Raw genomic sequence first — 27,085 nt, forward strand, 5'->3', positions numbered from 1 at the left:
CTGTGCTGCTCATAGCTGAAGCTCCTTGGGCTGTTTACAGAAAAGTATAAAAACAAAAAAATAAAAGAAACAAACATTAACTGAATTAAACATAATTTTAAATAGCCTAAAAGAGCATTAGAAGACAATAAAAAGCAATGAAAAGACCCAGCCAAGTCAAAAAATTTACTCAAGGACGGAAAGCTTATTATGATTAATTTAATTAAAGAAAGAAAAGAAATATAGTTTTTATAATTGTTGGTACATGCTACTTTGAAGACAAAGGAATAGACAGGACAACTTTTGTCTGACTGAGAATTGAATTGCTTTGATGGGATTATGGCCAAGGAGATTCTCTCTATTTTATGGATGTGTTTAAATGTTGATGTCACATGGTATATTTGTGGATTGACCCTTGGCACCTGCCTTTCCGATGTCCCCTTTCCTTTCTTATTGATTTTGGTGTAAATAAATTTGTAAAAGGATCCCAGGGAGTCCCAAACAAGAATAAAAGTAGGGCATATTGCTAAGTGTGTTAGGCCCCTGGATGGCCAGGAAAGTCTTTACAGGGCCCCAGAAAGAGGGCTGTCTTAACCTGGCACTAATGATAAGGCAAGTTTGGTCCCAGGAAATGATTACATTTTGGAGGTGTTAGAGGTCCTGTGCTCCAGGATTTCACCCCCAGCTTACAGGGTTGACTTCAGAAAGTAACAGTGGTTGATCCTTACTCGACCTCATAGTTCCTGAACTGTGCAGTTCCACTGGGGTGCTTAATAACTACATAATGTTTTTGGGAACCTCATTAGGAGACCTGGAGCCTAGGGTCATTAGGATGCCGATGTCATGGAGCTTTGTGTGCTTCTCACATCTGCATCATGGACTTCCCTTGCTGCATGAAAGTGTGGCCATGGAAGTCCCTGACCAAGGTTTGGTCTCCATGATGTCTGCTCTGCATATGATTCTTTCTAAGGCAAGCGCTTCTCCTGCTCATGAGATCATTATGCATCTCCTCCAAAAAACCTATTTTAACTCTAAAGCTTTGCATGGCTTTGCACTGCAGTACCTGTTGAAGCACCTCCCAGGAGTATGATCTATCCACACAGCACACTCAGTCTCTGAGATCTTACTCCAAGGGAAGCCCTGAGGGAGGCAACTAGGGGGAAACCCTTCTCTGTGGTGGCTGCCAATCTATGCAACATCCTCTGTACTGTGTACTGTACTGTGGCCCCTTTAAAAACCTATGTGGCTCCCCAAGGGCTTGAGGGGGATTACCCACCCCGGGGGTTTGACAGAGTTTTTGTTATGTTGTTGTTGTTAGTCGCAAAGTCATGTCCGACCCATCGTGACCCCATGGACAACATTCCTCCAGGCCTTCTTGTCCTCCACCATCCCCCAGAGTCCACTCAAGCTCACACAAACTGCTTCAGTGTCTCCATCTAGCCACCTCATCCTCTGCCATCCCCTTCATCTTTTGCCATCTATTCTTCCCAGCATTAGGCTGTTCTCAAGGGAGTCCTTCCTTCTCATTAGGTGGTCAAAGTATTTGAGTTTGATCTTCAGTATCTGGCCTTCTAAACAGCAGTCAGGATTGATGTCCGCTAGGACTGACCGGTTTGATCGTCTTGCTTTACAAGGGATTTGCAGGATTCTCCGCCAGCACCACAATTCAAAGGCCTCATTTCTTCAGCACTCAGCCTTCCTTATGGTCCAACTTTCACTGCCATACATTGTAACTGGGAAAACCATAGCCTTGACTATACGCACTTTTGTTGGCAGGGTGATGTCTCTGCTTTTTAGTATGCTATCTAGATTTGCTTTCCTCCCAGGAGCAAGCGTCTGTTAATTTCTTGGCTGAAATCCCCATCTGAGGTGCACTTGGAGCCGAGGACAATAAACTCTGTCACTACCTCCATTTTGTCCCCATCTATTTGCCAGGAAGTGAGAGGACTGGATGCCATGATCTTAGTTTGCTTAATGTTGAATTTCAAGCCAACTTTTGCACTCTCCTCCTTCACCCGCATCAAGAGGCTCTTGAGTTGCTCTTCACTTTAGTTCTTCTTCTGCCATGAGAGCGGTATCATCTGCATATCTGAGGTTGTTGATATTTCTCCCAGCAATCTTAATTCCAACTGGTGATTCATCTAGGCCTGCCTTTCTCATGATGTGCTCTGCATAGAAGTTAAATAGGCAGGGCGACAGTATACAGACTTTCCAAACTCCTTTCTCAATATTGAACCAATCAGTGGTTTCATGCCCAGTTCTCACTGTTGCTTCTTGATCCACATATAGGTTTCTCAAGAGACAAATAAGATGGTCAGGTACTCGCATCTCTTTAAGAACTTGCCACAACTGTTGTGATCCACACAATCAAAGGCTTTAGCATAGTCAATGAAGCAGAAGTAGATGTTTTTTGGGAATTCCCTAGCTTTCTCCATGATCCACTGTATGTTGGCAATTTGATCTTTAGTTCCTCTGCCTCATCCTGCCAGTACTTCTGGTAGTTCTCGGTTTGCCACTTACTGCTGGAGCCGAACTTGTAGGATTTTGAGCATAACTTTCACTGCTAGCAAGTGAAATGAGTGCAATGGTCCCGTAGTTTGAACATTCTTTTGCATTGCCCTTATGTGGGATTGCTGTGAACTGACCTTTTCCAATCCTGTGGCCACTGTTCAGTTTTGCAAGTTTGCTGGCATATTGAGTGTAGCACTCTTACGGCATCATCATTTAAGATTTTGAAGAGCTCAGCTAGAATGCTGTCACCTCCACCAGCTTTGTTGTTGCTCAGACTTGCTAAGGCCCATTTGACTTCACATTCCAGGATGTCTGGCTCAAGGTCAGTGACCACCCCATTGTGGTTATCAGGGATGTTAAGTTCTTTCTTGTACAGTTCGTCTGTGTAATCTTGCCACCTCTTCTTAATCTCTTCTGCCTCTGTTAGGTCCCTGCCATTTTGGTCCTTTATCATGCCCATCTTTGCATGAAACGTTCCCTTTATATCTCCAATTTTCTTGAAGAGATCTCTGGTCCTCCCTATTCTATTGTTTTCTTCTATTTCTTTTAAGAAGGCATTCTTTTCTCTTCTAGCTATTCTCTGGAATTCTGCCTTCAGTTGGGTGTATCTTTCTCTTTCTCCCTTGCCTTTCCCTTCCCTTCTTTCCTCAGCTCTTTGTAAAGCTTCCTCAGACAGCCATCTTGCTTTCTTCCATTTCTTTTTCTTTGGAATTGTTTTAGTTGCTACCTCTTGTACAATGTTACTATTTGCTATTCATAGTTTTTTCTGTTTGTAATTTTTCAAACTGTTTCAATGATTTTATGATATCTTTATTGCTTATTATTGTCTGTTTTGTTGATTGTGGTAACCTGTCAGAGAGCCTTGGGGTTATGTTCAGATAATATAGTAATAGCAATAATAATAAAGCAATACTATCTGTCTTTCCCTCCAAGAAGTCCAAGGCAGCATACTTCATGGCCCTCCTCATTATATCCTCACAACCATCTTATGTAAGAAGTGAGAATATATGACTTGCCCAAAGTCCCCAAGTGAGTTTTGCTGCTGAGTGGAGAACAGAACCCACATGATTTAAATCCCACTCCAGCGGCACAAGTCCTGCCTCTGCCCATGCTGGTTCCTTGATCCATACAGTATTTCTTCACCTGAAGGACCCTCTCACAGACCAGGGCTTACAGGTATCAGTTTTTGTCACTGGAGGATCTCATGGCCTTGGCAGTTGGGATGTGATTTGGCGAGACTCACAGCTGATTTGGATTCAGAATTAGGGTGGAAAGAATATAGAATGTTCCTCCTTCTTTCCATGATTTTCATCCTCCTTTTCATGGGGCAAAGCTCAAGTACTAGGTTTCAGGTTGGATGTCAGGAAGTACTTCCTGATGGTTAGGACCCCTAAGATATGTAATAGGCTTCCAGAGCAGGTAATGGGGGCCCCATCATTTCAAGGAAATATTGGACAACCACATGCTGTGTATTACATGAGTGGAGCCAGCGGAAACTGGAGGTCAGACTAGATGGCCCCAGAGGACACTTCTGACTTGCTCTTTTCCTATTCTTCTCTTCTCCTCCAACTTTCTAGTTTCATGTATTCTTAAGAAAAATCCAAATCTCCAACATTTCTGTGGAAGGGCTCTATTTTGATGAAAATGGGGAGCTAAAAGCCAGCTTTGACATCGTGAATTGGGTGCTGTTTCCCAATAGAACATGTGGTCAGGTCACAGTTGGAAGTGTGAAGAGAGAGGCCTCCTCTGATGCAACACTCACCCTCAAGGAGGAAGCCATCGTGTGGCCCTGGCATTTTAACAAGGTGCAGCAATTAACCTGTGTGATGTTTGTCAAGATGTATGAATCTTTGGGATAATACATACAAGGCATTTGAGGGGATCCAGTGCACACTTGCCTGAGATAGAAAATTCCGCTGATCAGAAAGAGTCTGGTTCTTGTGTGAATGCATGCAGGATTGCCTTGCCAAAGGAACCTTCTTCTAGCAGTGCAGGCCAGGGAGAATTTAGTGCCTCCTAGCATTCTTGTCTTGGGATGTTTGCTCTGGTTTCCCTAAGACAGCATGAAGAGAGCTCTTCAGTTGAACTCCACACCAAGAATGTGTGAGAAATCCCTTTAGGGGTGGGAATCTGTTGGATTCCTTGGGCTCAATTCCCTGCACTCTTGTTCACTTTCTTGCAGCCATGGGTCTGAGTTTCTTGTGAGAGCACCCAGAGCTCTCTTGTGCTCTCCAGGAAATGAGCCCTGTGTGACCTCTGCATGAGCAGCTTCCGTCTTTCATGTCATGTGCAGCAACCTTTGCTTGTGCTACTGCATGTGACAAGGGAGGAGGTTGCCAGTTTTATGGCAGGGATTCCAGGTGCATTCATGCAATTTCTCATTGCTTTGCTTCCTATCTACTCCAGGGCTGAGTACACAAAGAACTCTGCAAGTGAGAGAGGGATGGATTCCTCATGGTGAATGGAGTCTGGACTGCAAAAGTGCTTCTTTATGAGGCTTGGATTCAGCTGCCTCCTGCTTTGTTCACAGGATGTTACAGGAAGTGAAGATGGTGACATCTTTCCCTGTTAACTCTCCTATATTTTCCTACTGCCTTCATCGTGTTTTTGAATAAGAGCAAAAGATTCCTTTTGATTGGTGTTCTGAAGTACTTGACCTCAGTTCATCCCAAGAGTCTTCAGTGTTTCACCCAGTGTCCATGAATCCATTCAGAGTCCTCTTCTGCACAAGAGACTTTCCAACCCTTGCTGTGGCTTCTGGCAGTTGTTTCTTCTCTTCCTTTTCCTCCTTTATGGTGAAGAAGAACACAGAATAGGGAGAGAGATAATGAGACAGAAGAAGCCATTTCAGTTGGGCCCCCTTGATTATGAAGTAGCTTCTCAAAGAAGAGATGATCTCTCCACCTTCTTTGTCAGCACTTGAGTAGTCAACACTTTGAAGAGAAATCAATAGGTGGTATCCTCCCACACACGCACACAATAGAATCTAAATGAATAACTGCACCCATCCATGAAACACTGGTGTCACTGGGACAGGGCCATAGGGGTCCTTCCTAAATCTAGGATTCAAATCTGTTGATAAAACTGCTCCCAATATTTTTCTCATGAAGCTTGTTCTCTTTGTTGACAGAATGTGCCTCATTCTAGATGTGTGGAGAGCTGTTGTCCTGGCTATGTCAAGGAGGTCCAGGAAGGGAAGCCACCTTGCTGCTATGCTTGCAGTCCATGTGCAGTGGCGACCATCTCCACTGAGGAAGGTGGGTGACCTAAGAGGAAAGGGGGTTTCCTTGAGAATTAGGCAAATGCTAAGTCTGCCCAAACTCTACCTTTGGGGTCTTTTTGGTTATACCACCCTTCTCATGCCCTACTCAGAAAAGCATAATTGTTGCCAATACTGGAGACCTCCCAGTGCCACCTGAAAGTGTCTTCATCTTCCTAGCCATTGCATTCTTTCCTAAACATTAGAAAAGTCTTTCCTGTATTGTAATTGGGAGGTATTGCTCTCCTCCTACTCTTTATGTTCTTACTGCTCAAAAATCTGCTTCAGGGTAAATTGGCTTTCAGATATTAAATTAAATATTGGTGGGAATACTCTTTGAATCTGGGTTCATCCAGCTCCCCATACTCTTTTGCCCCTGCAGTTCAACTCTGCAAGCAGTCCTTCCTGCCCAACCATTTGTGCAATGGAATCCACTGCTAAAATGATGGAGCTTTAACAGAATTCCCTTTGGAAACCCAAACTAGGCAGGAATGCTCCTTGCTGGTTCAGAAAGATCAAGGGAGTTCCTTTGTTCCTCAAGAGAGTCCCCACCCCTCCTGACTCCATTCTTTAAAACTTCCATGATTTCTTCTGTGAAGTGAGTTGAAAACGTGGCTTGTGGGGCAATCCCGGGAGCTAGAGGCAGCTTCAGCACATGTGTGCCCCACAAGTAATGCCCATCACAATTGAAACAAGCCCATCCTTAGAAACCTGGTCCATCTACATTACATACATAACCTCTACCCTATTTTCCTGGTTCAAATGACACCCCACAAGCTATGCTTCATTGTTTACACTTGACTGGCAAAGGCCCTGTTGGAGGACTCTTATCAAATGCTTATCCCACCTTTTTTCTTACAATGAACTCCAAATGGCTTATAGAATTCTCTTCTTCCTGCTCTCATTCTTAACACCACAACAATAATCTAGTGAGGTAGGTTGTGCTGAGAATCTATGAATAGCACAATGTTGCCCAGTATGCTGCATCGCTGAGCGGGGACTAGAATCCAGACTGCCTGAGTCCCAGACCCACCCTCCTGGCCACTACACTATATTGTATATGCAAAGAAACCTTGGAAATATGCTGTGATCTTGCAGCAGATGGACAGAACTTCTTTGGAAGGAAAGGGGCAAAATTATTGAACAAAATATTCCATCAGTGAGAAAAAATAAGGTGGGATGATGCAGGATTGCTGCTGTGACTCCTCAAGGTAATGGACATCCCTAGGAACTCATGAAACTGAGACAAAGCCTTTAGCTAGCAGGTAGTCCAAGGTATCACACTGAGCCCTTCTGTAGATAAAAAGAGGAATACCAGAGAGATATTATTAAGAACAATGTGCCGCTAAACACTTTTGCTCCTCCGTGCTTGAGTATGATTGGTCCATCAAGAACACGAGTGACTCTTCATTTCCTAAAGTGAGGGACTCCAGAGTGTCCCACAGAGACATGATTCCTTGAGACCTTGCTTTGGAGAGAAGCCACATGTTGACACTTCTTAGCAGTGTGCATTGCCTTTCCCAGAGAACATTACCTTTTGCCCTGCCAGACCACATTGCTGTGGATGCGAAAGGAGGTGCTTAGAGGGATTAGATGAAAGAGGAAGCTCAGTAGGAAATGGGTACTGGGGGAAATAGACAAAAGGGTATACCGGGAGGAGGAGGCCCATTGCAGAAGGATTCTTCGCAAGGCTAAGGCTGATTATGAGCTGAGACTTGCCAAGAATATCAAGACCAACAAAAAGGACTTCTTTCAGCATGTAAATAGGAAGAGGAAGGGGAGACAAGTGGTGGGACCACTACATAAGGAGGAAGGAGATCCAGTGACTGATATGAGGGAACAGCACAGATGCTAAATGACTATTTTGCCTCTGTGTTCTCCCCAGAGCAGGACGGGACATATCCGCATAGGAGATTAGATGAGGCTGGGAATTTAGGGGCACAGATTAGAGTCACCCCCCCCTTGAAGTTGAGGGGCTCCTCACGGCATTGGACATTACACAGGTGCCAGACCCTGACGGGTTACACCTGAGAGTACTTAGAGAGTTGGCAGGGGTTCTCTCACGCCTGCTGGCCTCCATTTCTGAGACCTCGTGGAGAACGGGTGAAGTTCCAGAGGACTGGAGGGTAGCATCAGTGGTCGCAATTTTCAAAAAGGGTACTAAAAATGACAGGAATTATAGACCGGTTAGCCTTACATCCATTGTAGGAAAAACAATGGAAAGGTTCATAATAGAGAGAGATCTAGTGATGCTAGATAGGGAAGGGAGGCTGACAGCCACACAACACGGCTTCCGCAAAAACAGGTCCTGCCAGACAAACCTTGTGGAATTCTATGACAAGGTTTCGAGATGGCTAGATGGAGGGGATGCAGTGGATGTGGTATGGCTGGATTTCAGCAAGGTTTTTGACAAAGTGCCCCATGATATCCCGGTGGAGAAACTGAGGAGTGTTGGGATACACCAAAGCACTGTCCGGTGGATTAGGGCATGGTTGACTGACTGAAAGCAGAAGGTAACCATTAGCGGGGAATCATCGGGATGGCAGCCAGTGACAAGCGGGGTCCCCCAGGGCTCTGTCCTGGGGCCGATCCTGTTTAATCTTTTCATTAACGACATGGAAGAAGGGGTGAACAGTCTGCTGATCAAATTCGCAGATGACACTAAAACTGGAGCAGTGGCCAAAAGTGAGGAGCAGGTATTCCAGATCCAAAAGGATCTGGACAGACTATGGAAGAGGGCAGGAGTCAACAGGATGGCATTCAATGTGGATAAGTGCAAGGTCTTGCACTTGGGGCATAGGAATAGCTGTCATAAGTACAGGTTAGGTGACAAGTGGCTGGAGAGCAGCACTTGTGAAAGGGACCTTGGGGTACTGGTTGACTGCAGGCTAAACATGAGTCAGCAGTGTGATGCGGTGGTCAAGAGGGCGAACGCCACCCTTGGTTGCATAGCCAGAAGTGTGGCTTCTAGATCAAGAGAGGTATTACTACCACTCTACACAACTCTGGTGCGCCCGCAACTGGAGTATTGTGTTCAGTTTTGGTCCCCTCAGTACAGAAAGGATATAGCCAGGTTAGAGTCAGTGCAGCGTAGGGCCACAAGGTTGGTGGCCAGTTTGCAGGGGATGTCGTATGAGATGAGACTGAGGGAACTGCATCTATTCAGCCTGGAGAAGAGGAGACTCAGAGGGGATATGTTGGTGAGATACAGGTATGTGAGAGGATGTCACATGGAGATGGTTAGAGACCTGTTCTCCCCTGCAGAGGAAGGCAGGACACACTCCAATGGAGCAAAGATCAGGGAGCCAAGGTTCCATTTAAATGCCAGGAAGCACTTCCTGACAGTTAGGACCCCAAGGGTGTGGAATGGGCTTCCACAAGAGGTCGTTGAGGCCCCATCGGTGCGGATATTCAAGGATAGGCTAGATGTCCACATGGTGGGCATGTCGTGAGTGGAGCCGGCTAATGCCAGAGATCAGACTAGATGGCCCGGGAGACCCCTTCTGACTCGTCTGTTGCTATGTTTCTATGTTTTTGTTTCCTGACATCTGCCCATCACCATCTTCAGTACATACGAAAAGAACTCAGGTTGTTCTGGATATCCCATTGATGGTGGCAATGCTGAAGTCTCTTTCCTTCTTTACAGATGCAGAGCACTGCAGATGGTGTCCAGAAGATCAGCACCCAAACAAGGACCATGACCAATGCATCCCCAAGGAGATAATCTTCCTGTCCCATGAAGAACCTTTGGGAATTGTCCTATCTTCCTTTGCCCTAATCTCTTCTTTATCCTCACTTGTGGTGTTAGGGATCTACATTATATGCCGAGGCACTCCACTGGTCAAGGCAAACAACCGGCACCTCTCCTATGTCCTCCTGGTCTCCCTCCTGTTCTCCTTCCTGTCCTCCTTCCTTTTCATTGGCAAGCCCAGCAAAGCGACTTGCCTGCTCCGACAAACGGCCTTCAGCATCATCTTCTCAGTGGCAGTTTCTTCTGTGTTGGCCAAAACCATCACTGTGGTGCTGGCCTTCCTGGCCACCAAGCCGGGAAACAGGGTGAAGAGGTGGCTGGGGAGGAGTCTGGCCAGCTCCATTATCCTTTCTTGTTCCACTGTCCAGGTTGTCATCTGCTGCATCTGGGTGGGCATGGTTCCCCCTTTCCCTGACTCAGACATGCATTCTCTGCCTGGAGAGATCATTCTGCAATGCAATGAGGGCTCTGTGGCCATGTTCTACACTGCCCTGGGCTACATGGGCTTCCTGGCTGCCATGTGCTTCACTTTGGCTTTCCTGGCCAGGAAGCTCCCTGGGGCCTTCAATGAAGCCAAGCTGATCACCTTCAGCATGCTGGTCTTCTGCAGTGTCTGGGTGTCCTTTGTGCCCACCTACCTGAGCACCAAGGGGAAGTACATGGTGGTCGTGCAGGTCTTCTCCATCTTGGCCTCCAGTTCTGTATTGCTGGGCTGCATCCTTCTCCCCAAATGTTACATTATTGTCCTGAGGCCCGAGCTGAATAAAAAGGAATATCTCATGATCAAAAGGAAAGATATCATCTGATTGTGATCAGTTTTTATGCTGGGAGTGAGTCTCTGGATTCCAGCTAACAGCATGACCTTTTCAGTAGTGGCCCCCAGATAGTGGAATGCACCCCCTATAGATCCTCACCAACTCATGACGTTTCAGTTCCATGTGAAGACTTTGATATTCTTCTAAGCATATAAAGTTTTTTTGCCTTTGCTGTTTTCAGCATTGCCTTGTAGTCTTAGATCTTTGCAATGATCCTTTTTTTTTTTTTTCAATTTTGCTTTTAGTTGGAGTGTCAAGGTTTTGAGTTTTACATTTTTCATCTTGCTGTATTTTTGTCTCTTTAACTGTTGTGAACCACCCTGAGTGTTTTGGGAATTGGTTTGCTACTATAAAGGAAATAATCAGGCAACACTTCCACATCTCTTTTTTCAGCAGACTTCTGAGAACCAATTGCACCTCCTCCTATTATTGCTGTTCTTGTTATTGCTTTAGTTTCTCACTGACCTTCCTTTTGCATGGTAGCCAAGCTGGCTCATGAGGTTTTCCTCCCCTGCACTCCCTGCTCACAACTATTGTAATATAGATGTGGCTGGGAGTCTGTGACTGGCCAAAGATACCCTTGGCATGTCCATGGCCACATGGGGAGTACAACTTGCATCTTCCCAGTCCAAGAATCAAATGGGACAGGCTCCTGCTGACTTTGTCCTTGATGGGTGGAGTGCTGAAGGGAGTGTGGGTGGGGGCAATTGCCAAAGTCCACAGTGAAGTTGACATCTGGGTTCAGATGCACCTTAACCCACTGTGGCTTCAAATCAGTCTGCTCTGTTTATAATTAGAACAGAGCAAAGCAAATTGAGACATGCTGTGCTTCATCTGGAGTACAGAGCAAGTCCAGTGCCACAAAGCTCTGGTTATTTTGGCACCCTGGAATTATAACACGAGCAATTCTCGATGAGTTTGCGATTCACCTAATAGCTCTTCTATCAAGTCCATTTCTTGCTTATTTGCTTATCAGAATGTCTTGCAGCATTATTTTAAAAGCTTTTCTAAAGTGGAGGTCCATTATGTTCACAGTGTTCCCTCTGTCCATTTGGGAGGTGTGGGAATTCATCCCTGCCTCGCAGCATTCATGCTGTAGCTAGGCACGTTACGCTCAGCCAATAGTATTGTAATTTACCAGCCAATAGTATTGCAACTTACTCAGCTAATAGCATTGTACTTCACCTGTGTAACCATATAAGGCTTGTGACCATATATAGCAATAAGTACGCTTCCTGTTACCCGCGCCTGCGCATAAGCAATCAATAAGCCTTTGTGAATCCTGCGCTTGCGCACAATCAACTAGGGTGTTCACTGCTTTACTCGATGGCTATTGGATTACGCAAGTATAAATGTATCAATCTGTGAAATAATAAAAAGGGCTGCTTGTGTTGACGCAGCAGGGGATTTTTCTGCGAAGAGATTTTTCTGCAAAGATCTTCTTTGTTCTCATGAACAACCAACCAAGCATGCTTTAAAACTTATTCTTTGTCTGCAGTGTTTTATTTCTCTCTCTGAACTCTCTCGCACCAATTGTCGAGCTGGATCTCGACAGGGAGGTGAGCCAGTCAAAAAATGACATTAAACTAGGGTTCGGTAGGATGGCCCAGACTCTCTCTGTCCTTATTGAACAAAGAATCCCAAAAGGAGATTTTTGTGTCTCCTTACTGCCCATCTCAGCATGAGAAAAGGGCCTCTCAGCTGGGCTAGGACCTGGCTGGGTTTTAGAGGTAGGCCAGCTCATGCACCTTCTCTTTCAAACCCATTTCTTAAACTGTAAACATGAGTAATTAGATAAGCAGATGCACCCTAGAAGTTTTAACTGGAACTGCAGCCCCACAAAATTTGGAAATGGTGTTAATATTATTTCCATTAGGGGAGGGAAGAGTAAAATTCATTTTAGGATTGCAGAAGCTGTGGGTATATCATGAGAAGCCAAGACTTTGAGAATACAATCATGGTAGGGAACGCTGAAAGCTGAAAAGAAAAGGAAGGCCAAAGGAAAGATGGATGGACTCCATAAGGTTCCATTTAGATGCCAGGAAGCACTTACTGACAGTTCGGACCCCGAGGGTATGAAATGGGCTTTCACAGGATGTTGTTGAGGCCCCAGTGGTGCGGGTGTTCAAAGATAAACTGCACATGCACATGGTGGGCATGTTGTGAGTGGAGCTGGCTGGAGCCAGGGGTCAGACTGGATGGCCCTGGAGACCCCTTCTGACTTGCTCTGTTTCTATGTTTCTATAAGGGGATACACAGCCTTCAGTGTAGAACAGCTAAGAAGTCCTGCCATGGGCAGGTCCTCTTGGAAGGCTTTCACTCATAGGGTTGCTATATGTTGGAGATGACAGGAGGGCACAGGACATCATCAGGGTGCATGCAGCCCCCCTTTGGTGATAGGACATGTCTACAGGAAGCTACATCTCTGAAGATAAGTGGACTTACAAGTGCAATATGCAAACATCTTTCATATTCACACCTTGGGCCTAGAGTTCAGGTTTACCAAGAAAGGGAGTTACACTACCTCTTGTCATGGGCTGGAGTTCCTCCCTTCTCACATTTAAAGCCACAGACCTCTCTTGCAAAAATGTTCTTTCTTGACCAAAGCATTTTGCAGATGCACAAATACCCAGAAGGATCACTGAACATGCACAGAGCTCTTTGTTCACCCCAAACTAGCATTCGCCTCCAGGAACTCTCCTTACAGGCATGCCTGGATGCCATTTCTTTAGAATAGGCCTTCTGAAAATGGGCACACCTGGCCTCTGCACACTGATTGTCTCATTGGACCACACTTCTGCTAATGTCATGCCATGGGTTCAAGAACTGTGCCCACTTCTTCTGTGTCTGAGAAACTCCCCTGCTCCAAGTCCCTTCCCAACAAACGTACTTCTTGGTTGTTCACAGGGACTGCCTGCCCACCAAGGGAGTGTGGCCTTGGGATTAGCATCTCTGCTTGCCTCAGCTCAGTGCTTTTAGCTTTGTATTTATTTGCTTGCTAATTTAGAATCATTCACGTGTCCAATGATACTGAAAGCAGTCAACTGGCTCTTTAACAGCCAGTTGATCTTAGTGCAAATGCTTAGTGCTAATTTGTGTAATTGCTCTGAGGCCCAACATTAGTTGCAGAGGTCAATTCATAAGAAAGATAGAAAGGTAAAGAGGCCAGCACTTTGACACATGCCCTGCTAGTAGTTTCCTCTGAAGGATATCTCTTTGGAAGGCTAATACAATTACTTCAGAAATACTATGCAGAGCTAACTCTCAAACAGTGTCCACTGTTGGGCCTCTGTTCACTGTTGAAGCACTGGCTCTTTCCCAGTCAACTGGCTTTTAATAGCACATTTGAATTGGATGGCTCAATGGTAATACATACTCCCTGGGGATTATTTTAATCTACCATGCAGCTACAGAGGAATGTTGCAGTAACTACTCTGACCACGGCGGTTGTATTTCTACTCAGGGTTTTCCCAGTCATTCTGGAGTTGCTGGGGTTGGACTCCTGTGGGGTTCAAGAATGTCAAAACTGGATGATAGGCTGATAAAAGGAAGAACTGTGTAACATATTACCTGGGAATAAGAGGCTGTTTATTGAATAATACAATGGTATCCATGCAATCCAAAACCAAATCTGGCAGCAAAGCACAAATATTTCTCTTAAAAGTGTTCTATTCTATACTATATTTCTATTTCATTCTATACAATATTTCTCCTCTCATTTCAGCCCAATCAGTCCTCTGGTCCTAACTTGGGCTGGCTTTTGAATGACAGGAGTAAGTGTTGGAGCTGAATATGACCCTGTGGAGGGTGATTTAAGAGACCCCAAAGGCCAAGGTAATGGTGGGAAACTTCTTTTAGCCTGACGGTTCAACTGAATTTCAGAAACATTCTTAGGGGGCACATTCCAGTGGTATGTATGGCCAAAACGAAAATGAGATGGGTACAAAGTCATACAAATGCCAGCCTATTGCAGCTGGAAAGCTCTCAGTGTCAGGAAAGAAACCATAGGAGAGGTGTTTCAACCTTGCACTATGGAGGAAAAACTGCAGAAATCTATGGAATCGGTTGGCAGTTCAGGAGAAAAGGGCGGGGCCATGGAAAAGGGCATGGCCTTCTCTGGAAACTGGCATGCTTGATATTCTCCAACTCTAACCTAAGATGACACGGATTCTATGGCAGAGTTGGATTCAGTCTAGACACAGGGGATTCAGCTTCACACAGGCTCAAGGCCAGGACCAAAGAACTAAGACCAAATGTCTTGAAGCTGTCTGCCCTAGGGACAAGCAAAGAGACATATCAACATGTTTTTTCCCCTTCTGAAATGCAAAGCGAACTCATCTGCATGCATACATTGTTTTTCTTCCCTTGGAAGAATGCACAGCATGCAGAACTACTGCGGTTTCCACCCACCAAGTCAAGAGCAAAGAAATCTGGACTAAAACATGCTGTAGATTCACACACCCTTGAATGCTTGAAGGCGGTCTGGTACAAGCAAAAGCCATTCTTCTACCTGCACAGCATTGATTGTGTCCCTCTCCTGTTCTGGCAGAAACCTTTGCAGACTGATACACTTCAGCAGCAATGCAATATTGAACCTAGGAGAAGTCCTCTGGAGGCTGCTGATGGTTTGGATGCTATTGCTACTTTGACTCTTGTCCCAGACTGCCAACATAGGTCTGAAGACCGCATGCCTCCTGACTAGGCCTTTCCAAGTCCAGGAAGATTATCACCAGCTGGGGGATCTCATTGTTGGTGGGAATCTACCCCTTGTTAGTGCTGTACCTTTGAGCCAAAGCTTTAAAAATCCTCCCCAAAACTATGGTCACTCCTATGATATGTAAGTTTCTTAGGAAGGGTCTCAGAGCAGAAACAGGGCTGCTCTGGTTTTACTCAGGAGTACTATTCCTTCATAGAAACATAGAAACAGAGCAAATCAGAAGGGAGTCTCCCAGGCCATCTAGTATGACCCCCAGCTCCAGCTGGATCCACTCATGACATGCCTACCATGTGCATGTCCAGCTTATCCTTAAACACCTCCTCCTGTGGAAGCCCATTCCATATTCTAGGGGTCCTAACCATCAGGAGGTGTGTCCTGGCATCCAGCTTGAACCATGGTTCTCTGAACTTTGCTCCATTGGAACGCATCCTGCTCTCCACTACAGGGGGAAAATGGTCACAACCCACCTTGGTATGACACCACCTCACATACCTGTATGTCATGCCTACATCTCTGCTAATGCTGACGATGGCAGTTTCCCAGGTTGGAATCAAGAGCCTTGAAAATTACAGCATTCCTTTTGCCTTGGAAGCCACTACATTCACTGTGGCAAGGGCCTGTCCAAACCCAGCAGAATGAGCCCACTGTTTTCCAAAGTGTAGCAACACTGTCTGTGTAGGGCTCCAGACAACAGCTAGATTCTTTTCCACTGTGACCCCCAGTTGTTCTTTCTGAGCAGGCAGAATTTACCTGACCCTCTTTCAAACCTGTCAAGAGTTCAGGGATTGTATTTGGACACTGGGCAATCCACATCCAGCAATATCTCTGTCATTACAGCAACTTACCAGTGCCGAAGAATTACCAACATTTTCTGGCCTTGGCATTTGCCATCCGTGAGCTTAATGAGAATGTGGGACTCCTACCCAATCTCACACTGGGCTTCCGTATCTATGAAAACAATGAGAATGCAAGAAGAACCTTCCAAGCCAGCTTGTCCCTGCTCTCGTCTCGGGAGCAGGTGGTCCCCAACTATTACTGTGGTGGGCAGAGGATGCTGCTCTCTGTCATTGGAGGCCTCAGTGCCAGATCTTCAAGAGTGATGGCACCCATCTGGGGCCTCTACAAGATACCCCAGGTAAACAGATTAAGTTGGGAAGATATGGGAGATGCATGAGAGTTAGTTGCAGAAGGAGGCAGAGGCATTACTGAGAAATCTCTGTGTTGTGAGGGATGAAGAGAAAACTCGCCTTCAAATTCAATGCAGGTTCTGTGAATGGCTGATTCACTTCTCTATTCATTTAATGACTTTGGACCATTAGTTTTGTGTCAAATCCCTTTTAAATTTTTATTAAAATTTTAAAAATGAATACTAAAAACATCAATCATCGAATGCATCAGACATACTGGGTCAGCCCCCTACTACATGTCTTTCAACATTCTATAGTCATATTCAAATCCATTTATAATAACTTAAAAACATCTTTAACGCTAAGTCAAGTCCCTTTTTCCAGCCAATACTAAAGAGGCTTTGGACCATTAGTTTTGAAAGCTCTCCTCTGGTTTGAACAGGAGGGCTTCCTTGAAGTGGTCCTTGTCTTTTGGCTACTCATGTGACAATTTTGGCCATGATCACCACTTGAACTGGCTAAACTTTGAGAACCACGAGAAAAGCCATGCTGCATCCATCCAGCTTTCCGTTGATACAGCTCCTGGACAGACAGCTCCCTGTGGGGAAAGACATGTGCAGTGTGAATGGAACAGCAGTGTCCTGCTTGTGTAGCTGAGAAGCAGATGTACATTGGTGTACTGCTGCTGATCATGCAGGGAACTGGACTAGGAGCTCCCAGCAGCCTCATGTTCCAATAACAATGTGCTGCCAGCCAATTGCTCAGAATCCAGCCCTGGACCATGTTTCCCCATTTTTATCCATGATAATCTCTCTGCAATAGAATGGATACAAACCAGAATTCTCCCAGGCCCTTCTTTCCATGAACTCCATTTCAGCCCAGATATCTGGGGATGATGGGAATTTTATCCCAAGACATTGAAAGGGCACTATGTTGAGGTGGATCATACTGCAGGGTAGCATAATTGCTGAAGAGAAAGCCTCCTTTGAAAATCCTTGTCTTCCTACAGCTTGGTTATGGTTCACTCCATCCTGTTCTGACTGAGGAAAATACCCTTTCTTCCTTCTATTGCATTGATTCTAATGAAGTGTCTCAGTGCTACAGCTTAGTCCAGTTGCTCCTGCATTTCTGCTGGAACTGGATTGGGCTCATCACTTCAGATGATGACATAGGGGAAAATTGCATCCAGATTCTAAGTCCAATCCTTACCCAAAATGATATCTGTGTAGAGTTCATTGAAAGGATTGTACAAGATGACTTACTACTGGACATTGCATCAGTCTTTTTTGAAAACATGATTTCCCTCTTTGGACTTGAGCCTTTCCATTGGAATCCCGATGTGGTCATTATCTCAGGGGACTCAATTATTATGAAGCTGCTAACAGGACCACTCTATTCCCATCCAAAAGAGAGCAGTGGCTCCTCAGGGACAGTCTGGGTGCTGACTTCCCAATGTGAATTTTCTGCCTTGGGTTTGTCCATTGAGTGGGGGGATCTGATACACTTCCATGGCACTCTGTCCTTCAGAGTCCACACAGGAGATGTGCCAGGCTTTGAAGACTTCCTCCAAAGTTTGGATCCATATCAACCGCAGGGTGACGTCTTCCTCCAGGACTGGTGGAAACTTGTATTTAACTGTCAGTTTATGAAATCAGGGCAAATATCTCGATACTGGAAAAGAAACTGCACAGGGGAGGAGAAGATAGGAGACCTGCCAGATATGGTGTTTGGACACATGATGGCCAGTCACAGCTACAGGGTGTACAATCTGTGGCCCATGGATTACATGCCATTTCCACCTCTGCATCCAAACATGGCGTGGTGAGTGCTGATGAGAGGCTTCTGAATGTCCAGCCATGGCAGGTATCTTCCTTCACTCAGATTTGTTTCTCTCACAATAAGGAAAGATGGAACAGGTAACACAGTTCCCCAGTGGCTTGTCAAGGGACTCAGTTTGGCCCATGGGATGTTTTCTTGGTCATCTTTACATATTCCACAACATGCAACCCAATTTCTCTCTGCTTCACTGTGGAAGAAGCAACTGGCCAAGCCAAGGGGCCAGTGCAAGTGAAAATATTGAGGCATTGCTGCAGTCCCTTTGAACTTTTGGTACCCAAACTGGCCAGTTTTTTAAACTTTCCAAGCACTTAAAGGAACTGCAGAAAAGGGAATCTCCAAAATTTACATTTCTCTGTGTGTGTTCCAGAACCCCAATTGCTTCTCATTCTTGATTGGACAGATTGCTTCCTTGGTGCCCCTTTCATTGCAGGTCCTTGGCCCCCTGAGAGGCATCTGGTTTAACAACAGTGCTGGAGAGGAGATCTCCTTGACCAAAGACAGTGAAAGACCTGTTAGCTATGACATTGTCAACCGAGTCTTCTTCCCCAACAAGTCTTCTTCTTCTCTGAAGGTTGGATAGACAGATTCAGGGGCTTCTCCAGGACAAGACTTCATGCTGAACTCTGATGCCATTGTGTGGGCTACCAAGATGGGGGCTGAGCAAATGTTCAAGTGGTTGTGGGAGAATTAGAGAAAGCATGAAGTGACCGTGCTTTGCAACCAAACTATTCCCTGCTGGATCAGGAAAAGAACTTGCACTTTGGTTTCCTGAATGTTTTGACTTTCAGGCCACATGTGTAGTTTTCTGGTTTGGTATTTATTCCTCCAACTCTGATGAGAAATTCACATTCAGACAGAAATTTCTGGGCTTCTTCAGAGACCTGTTTGGTTCCTGAAAAATTAAGTCCATGAAGAAATCTTAAGAATTTATCTTTTCCCTTTTAGTCTATTCCTTTGGCCAGGTGTGTGGAGAGCTGTGCTCCAGGGCAGAGCAGAAGGGTTCCAGAGGGAAAACCAGTTTGCTGCTATGAATGTGTCCGTTGTCCAGAAGGGACTGTTGCTAATCAGACAGGTATCTCAATGTTTCCAACTGCTTTTGCTTTCACAAGTTGGTGAGAGGGGGAAGAGCACCAGGAGTAGACCTTGGACAAAGAAAATTTCCAGTATTTTTTAAAACATGGTTAGGTGTTTAATAGTGGCTTGACTAGCACTATGAATTAAAATGGAATAATTCCATTGAAGTAATAAGAAATGGAAGCAAGCCAAAACGAATCAAATTCAAGGAGTTTACTTGTCTGTTGAGCTGGTTTGCTTGTAGGTAGGTCTGCTTGTGTGGAAGAGCATACAAAGGCTCCAAAGAACCCGATCCTGTTCAGTCATTATGATTTGTTGATGCATTTTCAGGTTTCTGTATCTGTATTCATACAGAGATCCTGTCTTTCTTCCAAGGGACCCATGATGGCATGTTGGGCCCTCCTCCTCTCCTTTTATCCTCAACACAACCCTGGGAGGTTGTTCTACTAGGAGTCAATGACTGGTTTGATGTCAGTGCAGCACTTCACGGCAGAGGGGGGACTAGAGCCCAAATCTTCCCAGTCCCTGTCCAGCACTGTAACCACCACTGGCTCTCTATGAAAATGCTCTCTCTGACAATGGAAGACTCCAAGACTGGACACACATTTTCTCCCAAGCTCCCAGTACCACAGTACATCAAATCAAGCCCATCTAGATTAAGTCATGTGTATCATCTTTGCACGCTTATAAACACAGGCCAGTGACTGAATCACATCTTTTAGAGGATTTTGCCCTATTCTAGGGACACTGCTTTGAAAGAAAAACCCTGCACTGCCCCACCCCATGCCTTGAGAAATCACAGGCAACCTGTTCATAAATGATCATTCAATCCAGAAGTGGTGTGTGTGTGTGTGTGGTGTGTCTGTGTAAATGCGTATGTGCATACGTATAGTTATTATGCTCTTTGCAAAATTTTGCCAGCTCAGTTTTGTTACAGAAAATATAATTCATAGTGCAACACTTAAGTAACATATTGCCTTTGCACAAAATCAAAAGGAACTCATACTTATGCACTTTATTTTTGATAAGTGGAAGAAGTTTGCAGATGCTTGCTTTCTTGCTTCTGCTATCAGAATCATGATGGGTTTGAGAATTTCATTCCTTCTTGATTGCAGGATCAGTGAATGGAAGAGTACAACTGTATTGGTGTCTGACTGCTTTAAGTTAAATGAGCATAGCATGGCAGGTTTAAGTCTTTCCATTTCTAATTGGAGTAAACATTTCAGAACAAGAAAAGTGTGTTGAACTCCTTAAGGGAGGAAGTAAACTAAGAGGAGGTATGTGTGATTAAAAAATATCCTTAAAAACTGGAGTAGAAGAAGAAAAAAAGCTGCTGAACAGTTGGCAAGGAGCATCAGAAGTTAGTTGTGTAACTTGAGATCCATGGCCAGTACTGGGTGTTTCACCTGCCGCTCTTGAGATGTAGAGCACACTGGTAAAATAAAGAACAGTATGCACATGTCCCTTGAGATACGACAATGGCAGTTACTTGTTCCAGATGCAGCTCTCTGTGTTCAGTGCCCAGAAGATCAACATCCAAATGAGAACCAGGATCAGTGTATCCTCAAGAAGATCCACTTCCTTTCTTATCAAGAGACACTGGGGCTCACTTTAGCTTCTCTTGGGTTTTTCTTGTCATTAATCACACTCCTGGTTCTTTTGACTTTCATTAAATATCATGAGACACCTATTGTCAGGGCCAACAATCGCAGTCTCACCTACATCCTCCTTGGTTCCCTTCTCCTTTGCTTCCACTGCTCCTTCCTCTTCATCGGCAGGCCTATGAAGGCCTCCTGTCTTCTCCAACAGGTGACTTTTGGTGTGATCTTTTCTGTTGTGATAGCTTCCATTTTAGCAAAGACGGTCACAGTGATGCTGGCCTTCATGGCCACCAAGCCTGGTAATATTGCAAGGAAGCACTTGGGGAGACCTCTGACAACCTCAATTGTCTTATCTGGCCCCCTTCTCAGGCTGTGATCTGTGCTGTCTGGCTGCTGACCTCTCCCCCATTCCCAAACTTAGACTTCCACTCCCTGGCCAGGGAGATCATTGTGCAATGCTATGAAGGTTCCTCTGCGATGTTTTACACTGACCTGGGTTACCTGAGCTCCCTGTCCCTCATCAGCTTCAAAGTGGCTTTCCTAGCAAGGAACTTACCTGACAGCTTTAATGAAGCCAAGTTTATCACCTTCAGTATGCTGGTGTTTTGCAATGTTTGGATTTCCTTTGTACCCACCTACCTGAGCACCAAGGGGAAGACTATGGTGGCTGTGGAGATCTTTTCCATCCTGGCCTCCGGGGCTGGCCTCCTGGGATGCATATTTCTCCCCAAATGCTACATTATTTTGCTGAGGCCCAATCTAAACACTAGGGATCATCTCATAAGGAAAAGGTAATCGGGAAGTTTATCACTATTGCGGAAGTGGGAAAAGTTCTATCTCCATTTGCTTTGGATTTCTATTAGTGCACTCTCTATTCACACAGCCAAGAGTCAGGACTGCTGGGAGCTAATGACCAAAACATCTGGAGATCTTCTTTCTGCCTACATCTGCACATGAATATTCTCTGAGGAATCATTGAAGGATGTCCAGCACAAGAGCTGCAATTTCTTTTTACTCTCCTTTTCTATCTGCTGTATTAGTATCATAATATGACATACTTACTGGTGTTCTTGTATTTCCAAATGATCCCATTTTCAGCATAATGCACCTCGAAGTTATCACTGCTGGAGAGAAAGCTATGCATAAATGATTAAAAACATGGGCATTTCTGTTTAACAAAGTTTACACTTTCAATATTTGCTGAATGTCTCTTTCTTACCTATTCTTAATAAGATGCATCCCTGTTTTATATTATTAAACAACTTGAGTTGAATTCTGCAAGCTGCAAATTCTGGAGTTGCTGATCAGTTGCTACGTAAGCAGTTTTGGCAGTTGTTCACCCCACTGCCCCATGGGTATTGTAGTCTGACACATGTGGAGGGCACCTGCCTACAAAAGGCTGATTCTCAAAGCTGGTCATTCTCTTCCTATCCTATGCTGGGGTTCCTCTTTTCATGGATGTAAACACAAAGACCTGTCTTACAAATTGTTCTTTATTGACCATGTCTTTTCCACAAGTACAAACACCTAAAATGCATCTCCGAGCATGCACAGAGTGGTTCATTGAATCTCACCTTGGATTCACCTCCAGGAACTCTGCTTATGAGTGTGAGTGTGGGCCATTCCTTTGGGAGAGGCCTTTTTGATCTGAGCATTCCTCCTCCCTGCACGCCAACCCTCTAACTGGGCCACTACCCTTTCCCAACATCAGACTATGCAGGGGTTGTTATTGTATTTCTTTAATTCCTTTCCTACCTTTGTTTCCTCTTCCAAGGAAATCAAGGCAGCTTGCAAGGCTCTCCAAATCTCCGGGTTGTTCTCACAACCACCTTGAAATAAACATCGGGCCTGATGGTGCTGTTGCTCAATGCCAGGTTGGTCAACAATAAATCTTCCCTCATCCATGACTTGATTGTGGATGAGGGGGCCAACCTGGCTTGCATAACGGACACCTGGGTGAAGGGGGGAATGTCACCCTCTCTCAAATGTACCCACCCGGGTATCTGGTTCAGCACTGTTCACTCCCGGAGGGGAGGGGGGGTCACTTTGGTTTACCAAGCCTCCATCTCTCTCATGGGACTTCCGGTCCCTTTGAGACCAGGGCTGGAGGGCCTCTACTTGGTGTTGGGCGACGGAGACAGGTTGGGGATTCTCTTGGTGTACCGTGCACCCTTCTGCCCAACAGTCTCCCTGCCTGAGCTGATGGAGATCATCTCGGACCTGATGTGGAGGACCCCCAGGAAGTTGGTCCTGGGGGACTTCAATCTCCATGCCGAGACTGGTCTGACCGGGGCGGCTCGGGACTTCATGGCCTCCATGACGGCCATGGGGCTGTCTCAAAATGTCACCAGAATGATCCATGAACGTGGACACACTCTGGACCTGGTTTTCTTGAAGGGGCAGGAAGAGGGTGGTCTGAGGGTGAGGAATTTATGTTTGACTCCCCTGTCATGGTCAGATCACTTCCTGGTGAGGTTTGTGCTTGAGAGCGACCTCTCCCTCTGCCAGGGTGTGGACCGATTGTGTGGGCCCACCCCCGGAGCCGGATGGATCCGGAAGGATTCTTGAAGGCCCTGGGGGAGTTTCCGGCTGACAAGACTGGTGCTCCTGTCGAGGCTCTGGCCGAACTGTGAACGGGGAGATGACCAGGGCTGTGGACACCATTGCTCCTAAGTGTCCTCTCCCATCAGGCAGAGCCCACTCTTCCCCTTGGTATACACCTGAATTGCAGGCGATGAAGCATGTTGGGAGATGGCTAGAGTGTAGGTGGAGGAGATCAAGGGATGAATCTGACTGAACACACTTGAGAGCCCACTATTGGGCCTATGCTGTGGCGGTGAGGGCGGCGAAAAAGAGGTTTTTTTCCGTTTCCATTGCCTCCTCAAAATGCCATCCAGCTGAGCTTTTTCGAGTGGTACAAGGCCTGGTTCGCCCGGGTCCTACGGAAGATCCGGTTCCACCCTCAAAGGCCCGCTGTGATGACTTTGCCATGCATTTCAGGGAGAAAATCACTCAGATTCATCATGAGCTAGATACCACTAGTGAATCAGAGGTTTCTGGGGAGACATCCCTTTTCTGGGCAAGGCGTTAGAGCAGGTGGTGGCGGGACAACTCCAAGCTCTCTTGGATGAAACTGATTATCTGGACCCATTTCAGTCTGGCTTCAGACGCGGGTACGGTAATTAATCTTCCTTGGTCGCCCTGTACAATGACCTGTGCAAGGAGAAGGACAGGGGGAGTGCGTCCCTGTTGGTTCTCCTGGACCCCTCAGAGGCTTTTGATACCATCGACCATGGTATCCTTCTGGATAGGCTAGCGGGATTGGTGGTCGGAGGCACTGCTTTGCAGTGGTTCCGCTCCTATCTCAATGGCCGATTCCAGAAGGTGGTCCTGGGGGACTATGGCTCTGCACCATGGCAGCTATGCCATGGAGTACCGCAGGGGTCCATTTTGTCCCCTTTGCTGTTCAACATCTACATGAAACCGCTGGGAGAGGTCATCAGGAGGTGGGGGCTGCGGAATCATCAGTACGCTTTACCAGCTTTACCTCTCATTTTCCAGTAATCCAGGTGAGGCAGTGTCTGTACTGAACCGGTGCCTGGCTGAGGTAATGGGCTGGATGTGGGCCAATAAACTGAATCTCAATCCAGACAAGACGGAGGTCCTATTGTTTGGCGGATTGGGCTTCGGAGAGGGTGAATTGAACTTAGTCCTCAATGGGGTTGCACTCCCTCTTAGGGACAAGGTCCGCAGCCTGGGAGTGCTCTTCGACCCAGAGCTTTCATTGGAAGCTCAGGTGACAGCAGTGGCGAAGAGCGCTTTCCTTCAGCTTCGGCTGATTCATCAGCTGCGCCCCTATCTGGAGTACGACTGCCTGGCAACAGTGACACACGCGCTGGTGACTTCTTGTCTTGACTTCTGTAACGTGCTCTATGTGGGGCTACCTTTGAAGACAGTCCGGATACTTCAATTGTTTCAAAATAGTGCTGCCAGGCTGCTGACGGGGACTGGGCATTATGTTCACATGACTCCAGTCCTCCGTCAGCTTCACTGGCTTCCCATAGAAGTCCGGGCCCAATTCAAGGTGTTGGTGATGACCTATAAAGCCCTAAATGGCTTGGGTCCTGGTAACCTGAAGGAGCGCTTACATCCATATATGCCCAGCTGCCCGCCCGCCCCTTGAGATCTGTGGGAGAGGCCCTTCTCCGGGAACCCTACCTGAAAGAAATTAGGAGGGTAGGTACTCGGAGGAGGGCTTTCTCTGCGGTGGCGCCCAATCTATGGAATGCGCTCCCCAGAGAGGTCCGCCTGGCGCCGTCGTTATTTGTTTTTCGGTGCCGGGCAAAGACCTTTTTATTTAAACGTCATTTTAATTGTTAATATCATTTGCTTTTTTTATCTGGCCAGGGTGACTTATTTTATATTGTTAATTTTTTTTATGTATTATATTTTATGTTGTGAGCCGCCCCGAGGCTTCGGCAAATGGGGCAGCATAGAAATGTTTTAATAAATAAATAAATAAACATCAGGTTTAGAGGGAGTGACTGTCCTCAAGTCACTCAGAGAGCTTCATGGCTTAGAGGGAACCAGATGCTGGACTGAGTAGGACCCCAGTTCAGCATTCCAAATACCTCATCATGACAGCTTTCTATACTTCTGTACTCCTTTTTAACACATTCATATGGATACCGAATGTTTATAGCCCAGTACAAATGTTTCATTCTCCAAAACTTTAAGGAAAGAACAGCATTAAGGGAAGATGAAACTCACAACAGATCAAGGGAGCCTCTATGAACAACCATCTTTTTAAGCAATGTTTGAAAGTGAACACAGTTTCTGCCTCTTAAATCACGTGTAGTGTGGGAATTCATCCCCGCCTCGCAGCATTCATGCTGTAGCTAGGCACGCTACGCTCAGCCAATAGTAATGTGATTTACCAGCCAGCAGTATTGCAACTTACTCAGCTAATAGCATTGTACTTCACCTGTGTAACCATATAAGGCTTGTGACCACATATAGCAACAAGTACGCTTCCTGTTACCCGCGCCTGCGCATAAGCAATCAATAAGCCTTTGTGAATCCTGCACTTGCGCACAATCAACTAGGGTGTTCACTGCTTTACTCGATGGCTATTGGATTACGCAAGTATAAATGTATCAATCTGTGAAATAATAAAAAGGGCTGCTTGTGTTGACGCAGTAAGGAATTTTCTGCGAAGATCTTCTTTGTTCTCCCGAACAACCAACCAAGCATGCTTTGAAACTTTATCTCTCGTCTGCAGTGTTTTATTTCTCTCTCTGAACTCTCTCGCACCAATTGTCGAGCCGGATCTCGACAGTGTAGGACAGTTTCAAAGAGTGGGTGCCACTACTAAAAATACCTGCTTACATGCTATTACCTAGCCATGCTGACATACTATAGCTTGAAAATGGTGGTATGATTTACAAATTTTGCCCTTTCAGACATGCATTGTCTAAACTGTGTAGCAAGAAACCCTTAGTGGTATTTACTTTTTTTGGTGTCTGGAATTATGAGATGTCCATTGTATTAATAAAATAATAATGAAGGTGAAGCTGCATCATTTTGCTTCCATCCCTCTATATTTATACCTGGTCCTGAATAGGTGCCTTTCTTCCTTATACAATTTTTATTAAATGATGATTTGCCACTTTTTCTTAGTAAGTCTAATTAAATTCTTTGATATCATGCCCCCCATTACTTCTTAATTTTACTACTTAAAAATACAAAGCACGTAGAATTATCATGATATTCATGTTCATTCTACCATGTTTTACAACACTAAATGCCCTGCTTCAAAATGGCTAGCATTTCATTTAAACCTTTCTGGAAACTAACACTCACACCATTATTCCAAAGCCTATGACTCATACTCAAAGAGATTGGGTTTTGCTTTGGGTTTTTTTGTCACCCAAGTCATATGTCATCAGGACTTATGCAAAAACTGTAACCAATCCAAGGACAACCCTGGGTTCTCTAAATAGACATGCTGGCTCAACCTGGAGAAAAGAGTGATTCCCTTCCTGCTTTGTGGATCACCAAGATCCTCTTATGCTGGAAAAAAGTGACAGAATGGCAACCTTGGCAAAGCTTTCCTCTGATCCCACATGGTCCTTCTTATGCTCTTATGATTGGAGGAATCTTGGATTCAAGATGGCATCAGGATGGGACGGCTGTGATTAATAGAGCTTCTGTTATCATGCCGGTATTGTTTGGCAGTGAGTCATGGGAGGTTCATCTAAGCCCTGTCGGGGTGAAGATAGATTGTCTGGGCACTCTTCTGGTTGGTGTGGGATGGCAACCCCACATCCACTGGGAGAAATTCAGGCATTTCTCAACCGGACAACACAGGGGAGCTTTTTTCTAGCTCCTTCAAATCCTCGACATCTGATGA

The 27,085-nt window shown here is 45.5% G+C and overlaps 1 protein-coding gene and 1 pseudogene across 1 annotated transcript; both read left to right on the forward strand.

Annotated features, from left to right (window-relative positions):
• Window positions 1-9,406: 9,406 nt before the first annotated feature.
• On the forward strand, window positions 9,407-10,306 carry LOC123019367 (vomeronasal type-2 receptor 26-like; the record flags this gene model as incomplete). Its single annotated transcript, XM_044422194.1, has 1 exon — window positions 9,407-10,306. A coding segment is annotated over one exon (900 nt), but the record flags the coding sequence as incomplete, so codon positions are not given.
• Window positions 10,307-18,066: 7,760 nt separating this feature from the next.
• On the forward strand, window positions 18,067-21,468 carry LOC123019368 (annotated as a pseudogene).
• The last annotated feature ends 5,617 nt before the right edge of the window (window positions 21,469-27,085 follow it).

Source organism: Varanus komodoensis, unplaced genomic scaffold (assembly GCF_004798865.1).
Source record: "Varanus komodoensis strain SLA01 unplaced genomic scaffold, ASM479886v1 scaffold120, whole genome shotgun sequence".
Classification (NCBI taxonomy): domain Eukaryota; kingdom Metazoa; phylum Chordata; class Lepidosauria; order Squamata; family Varanidae; genus Varanus; species Varanus komodoensis.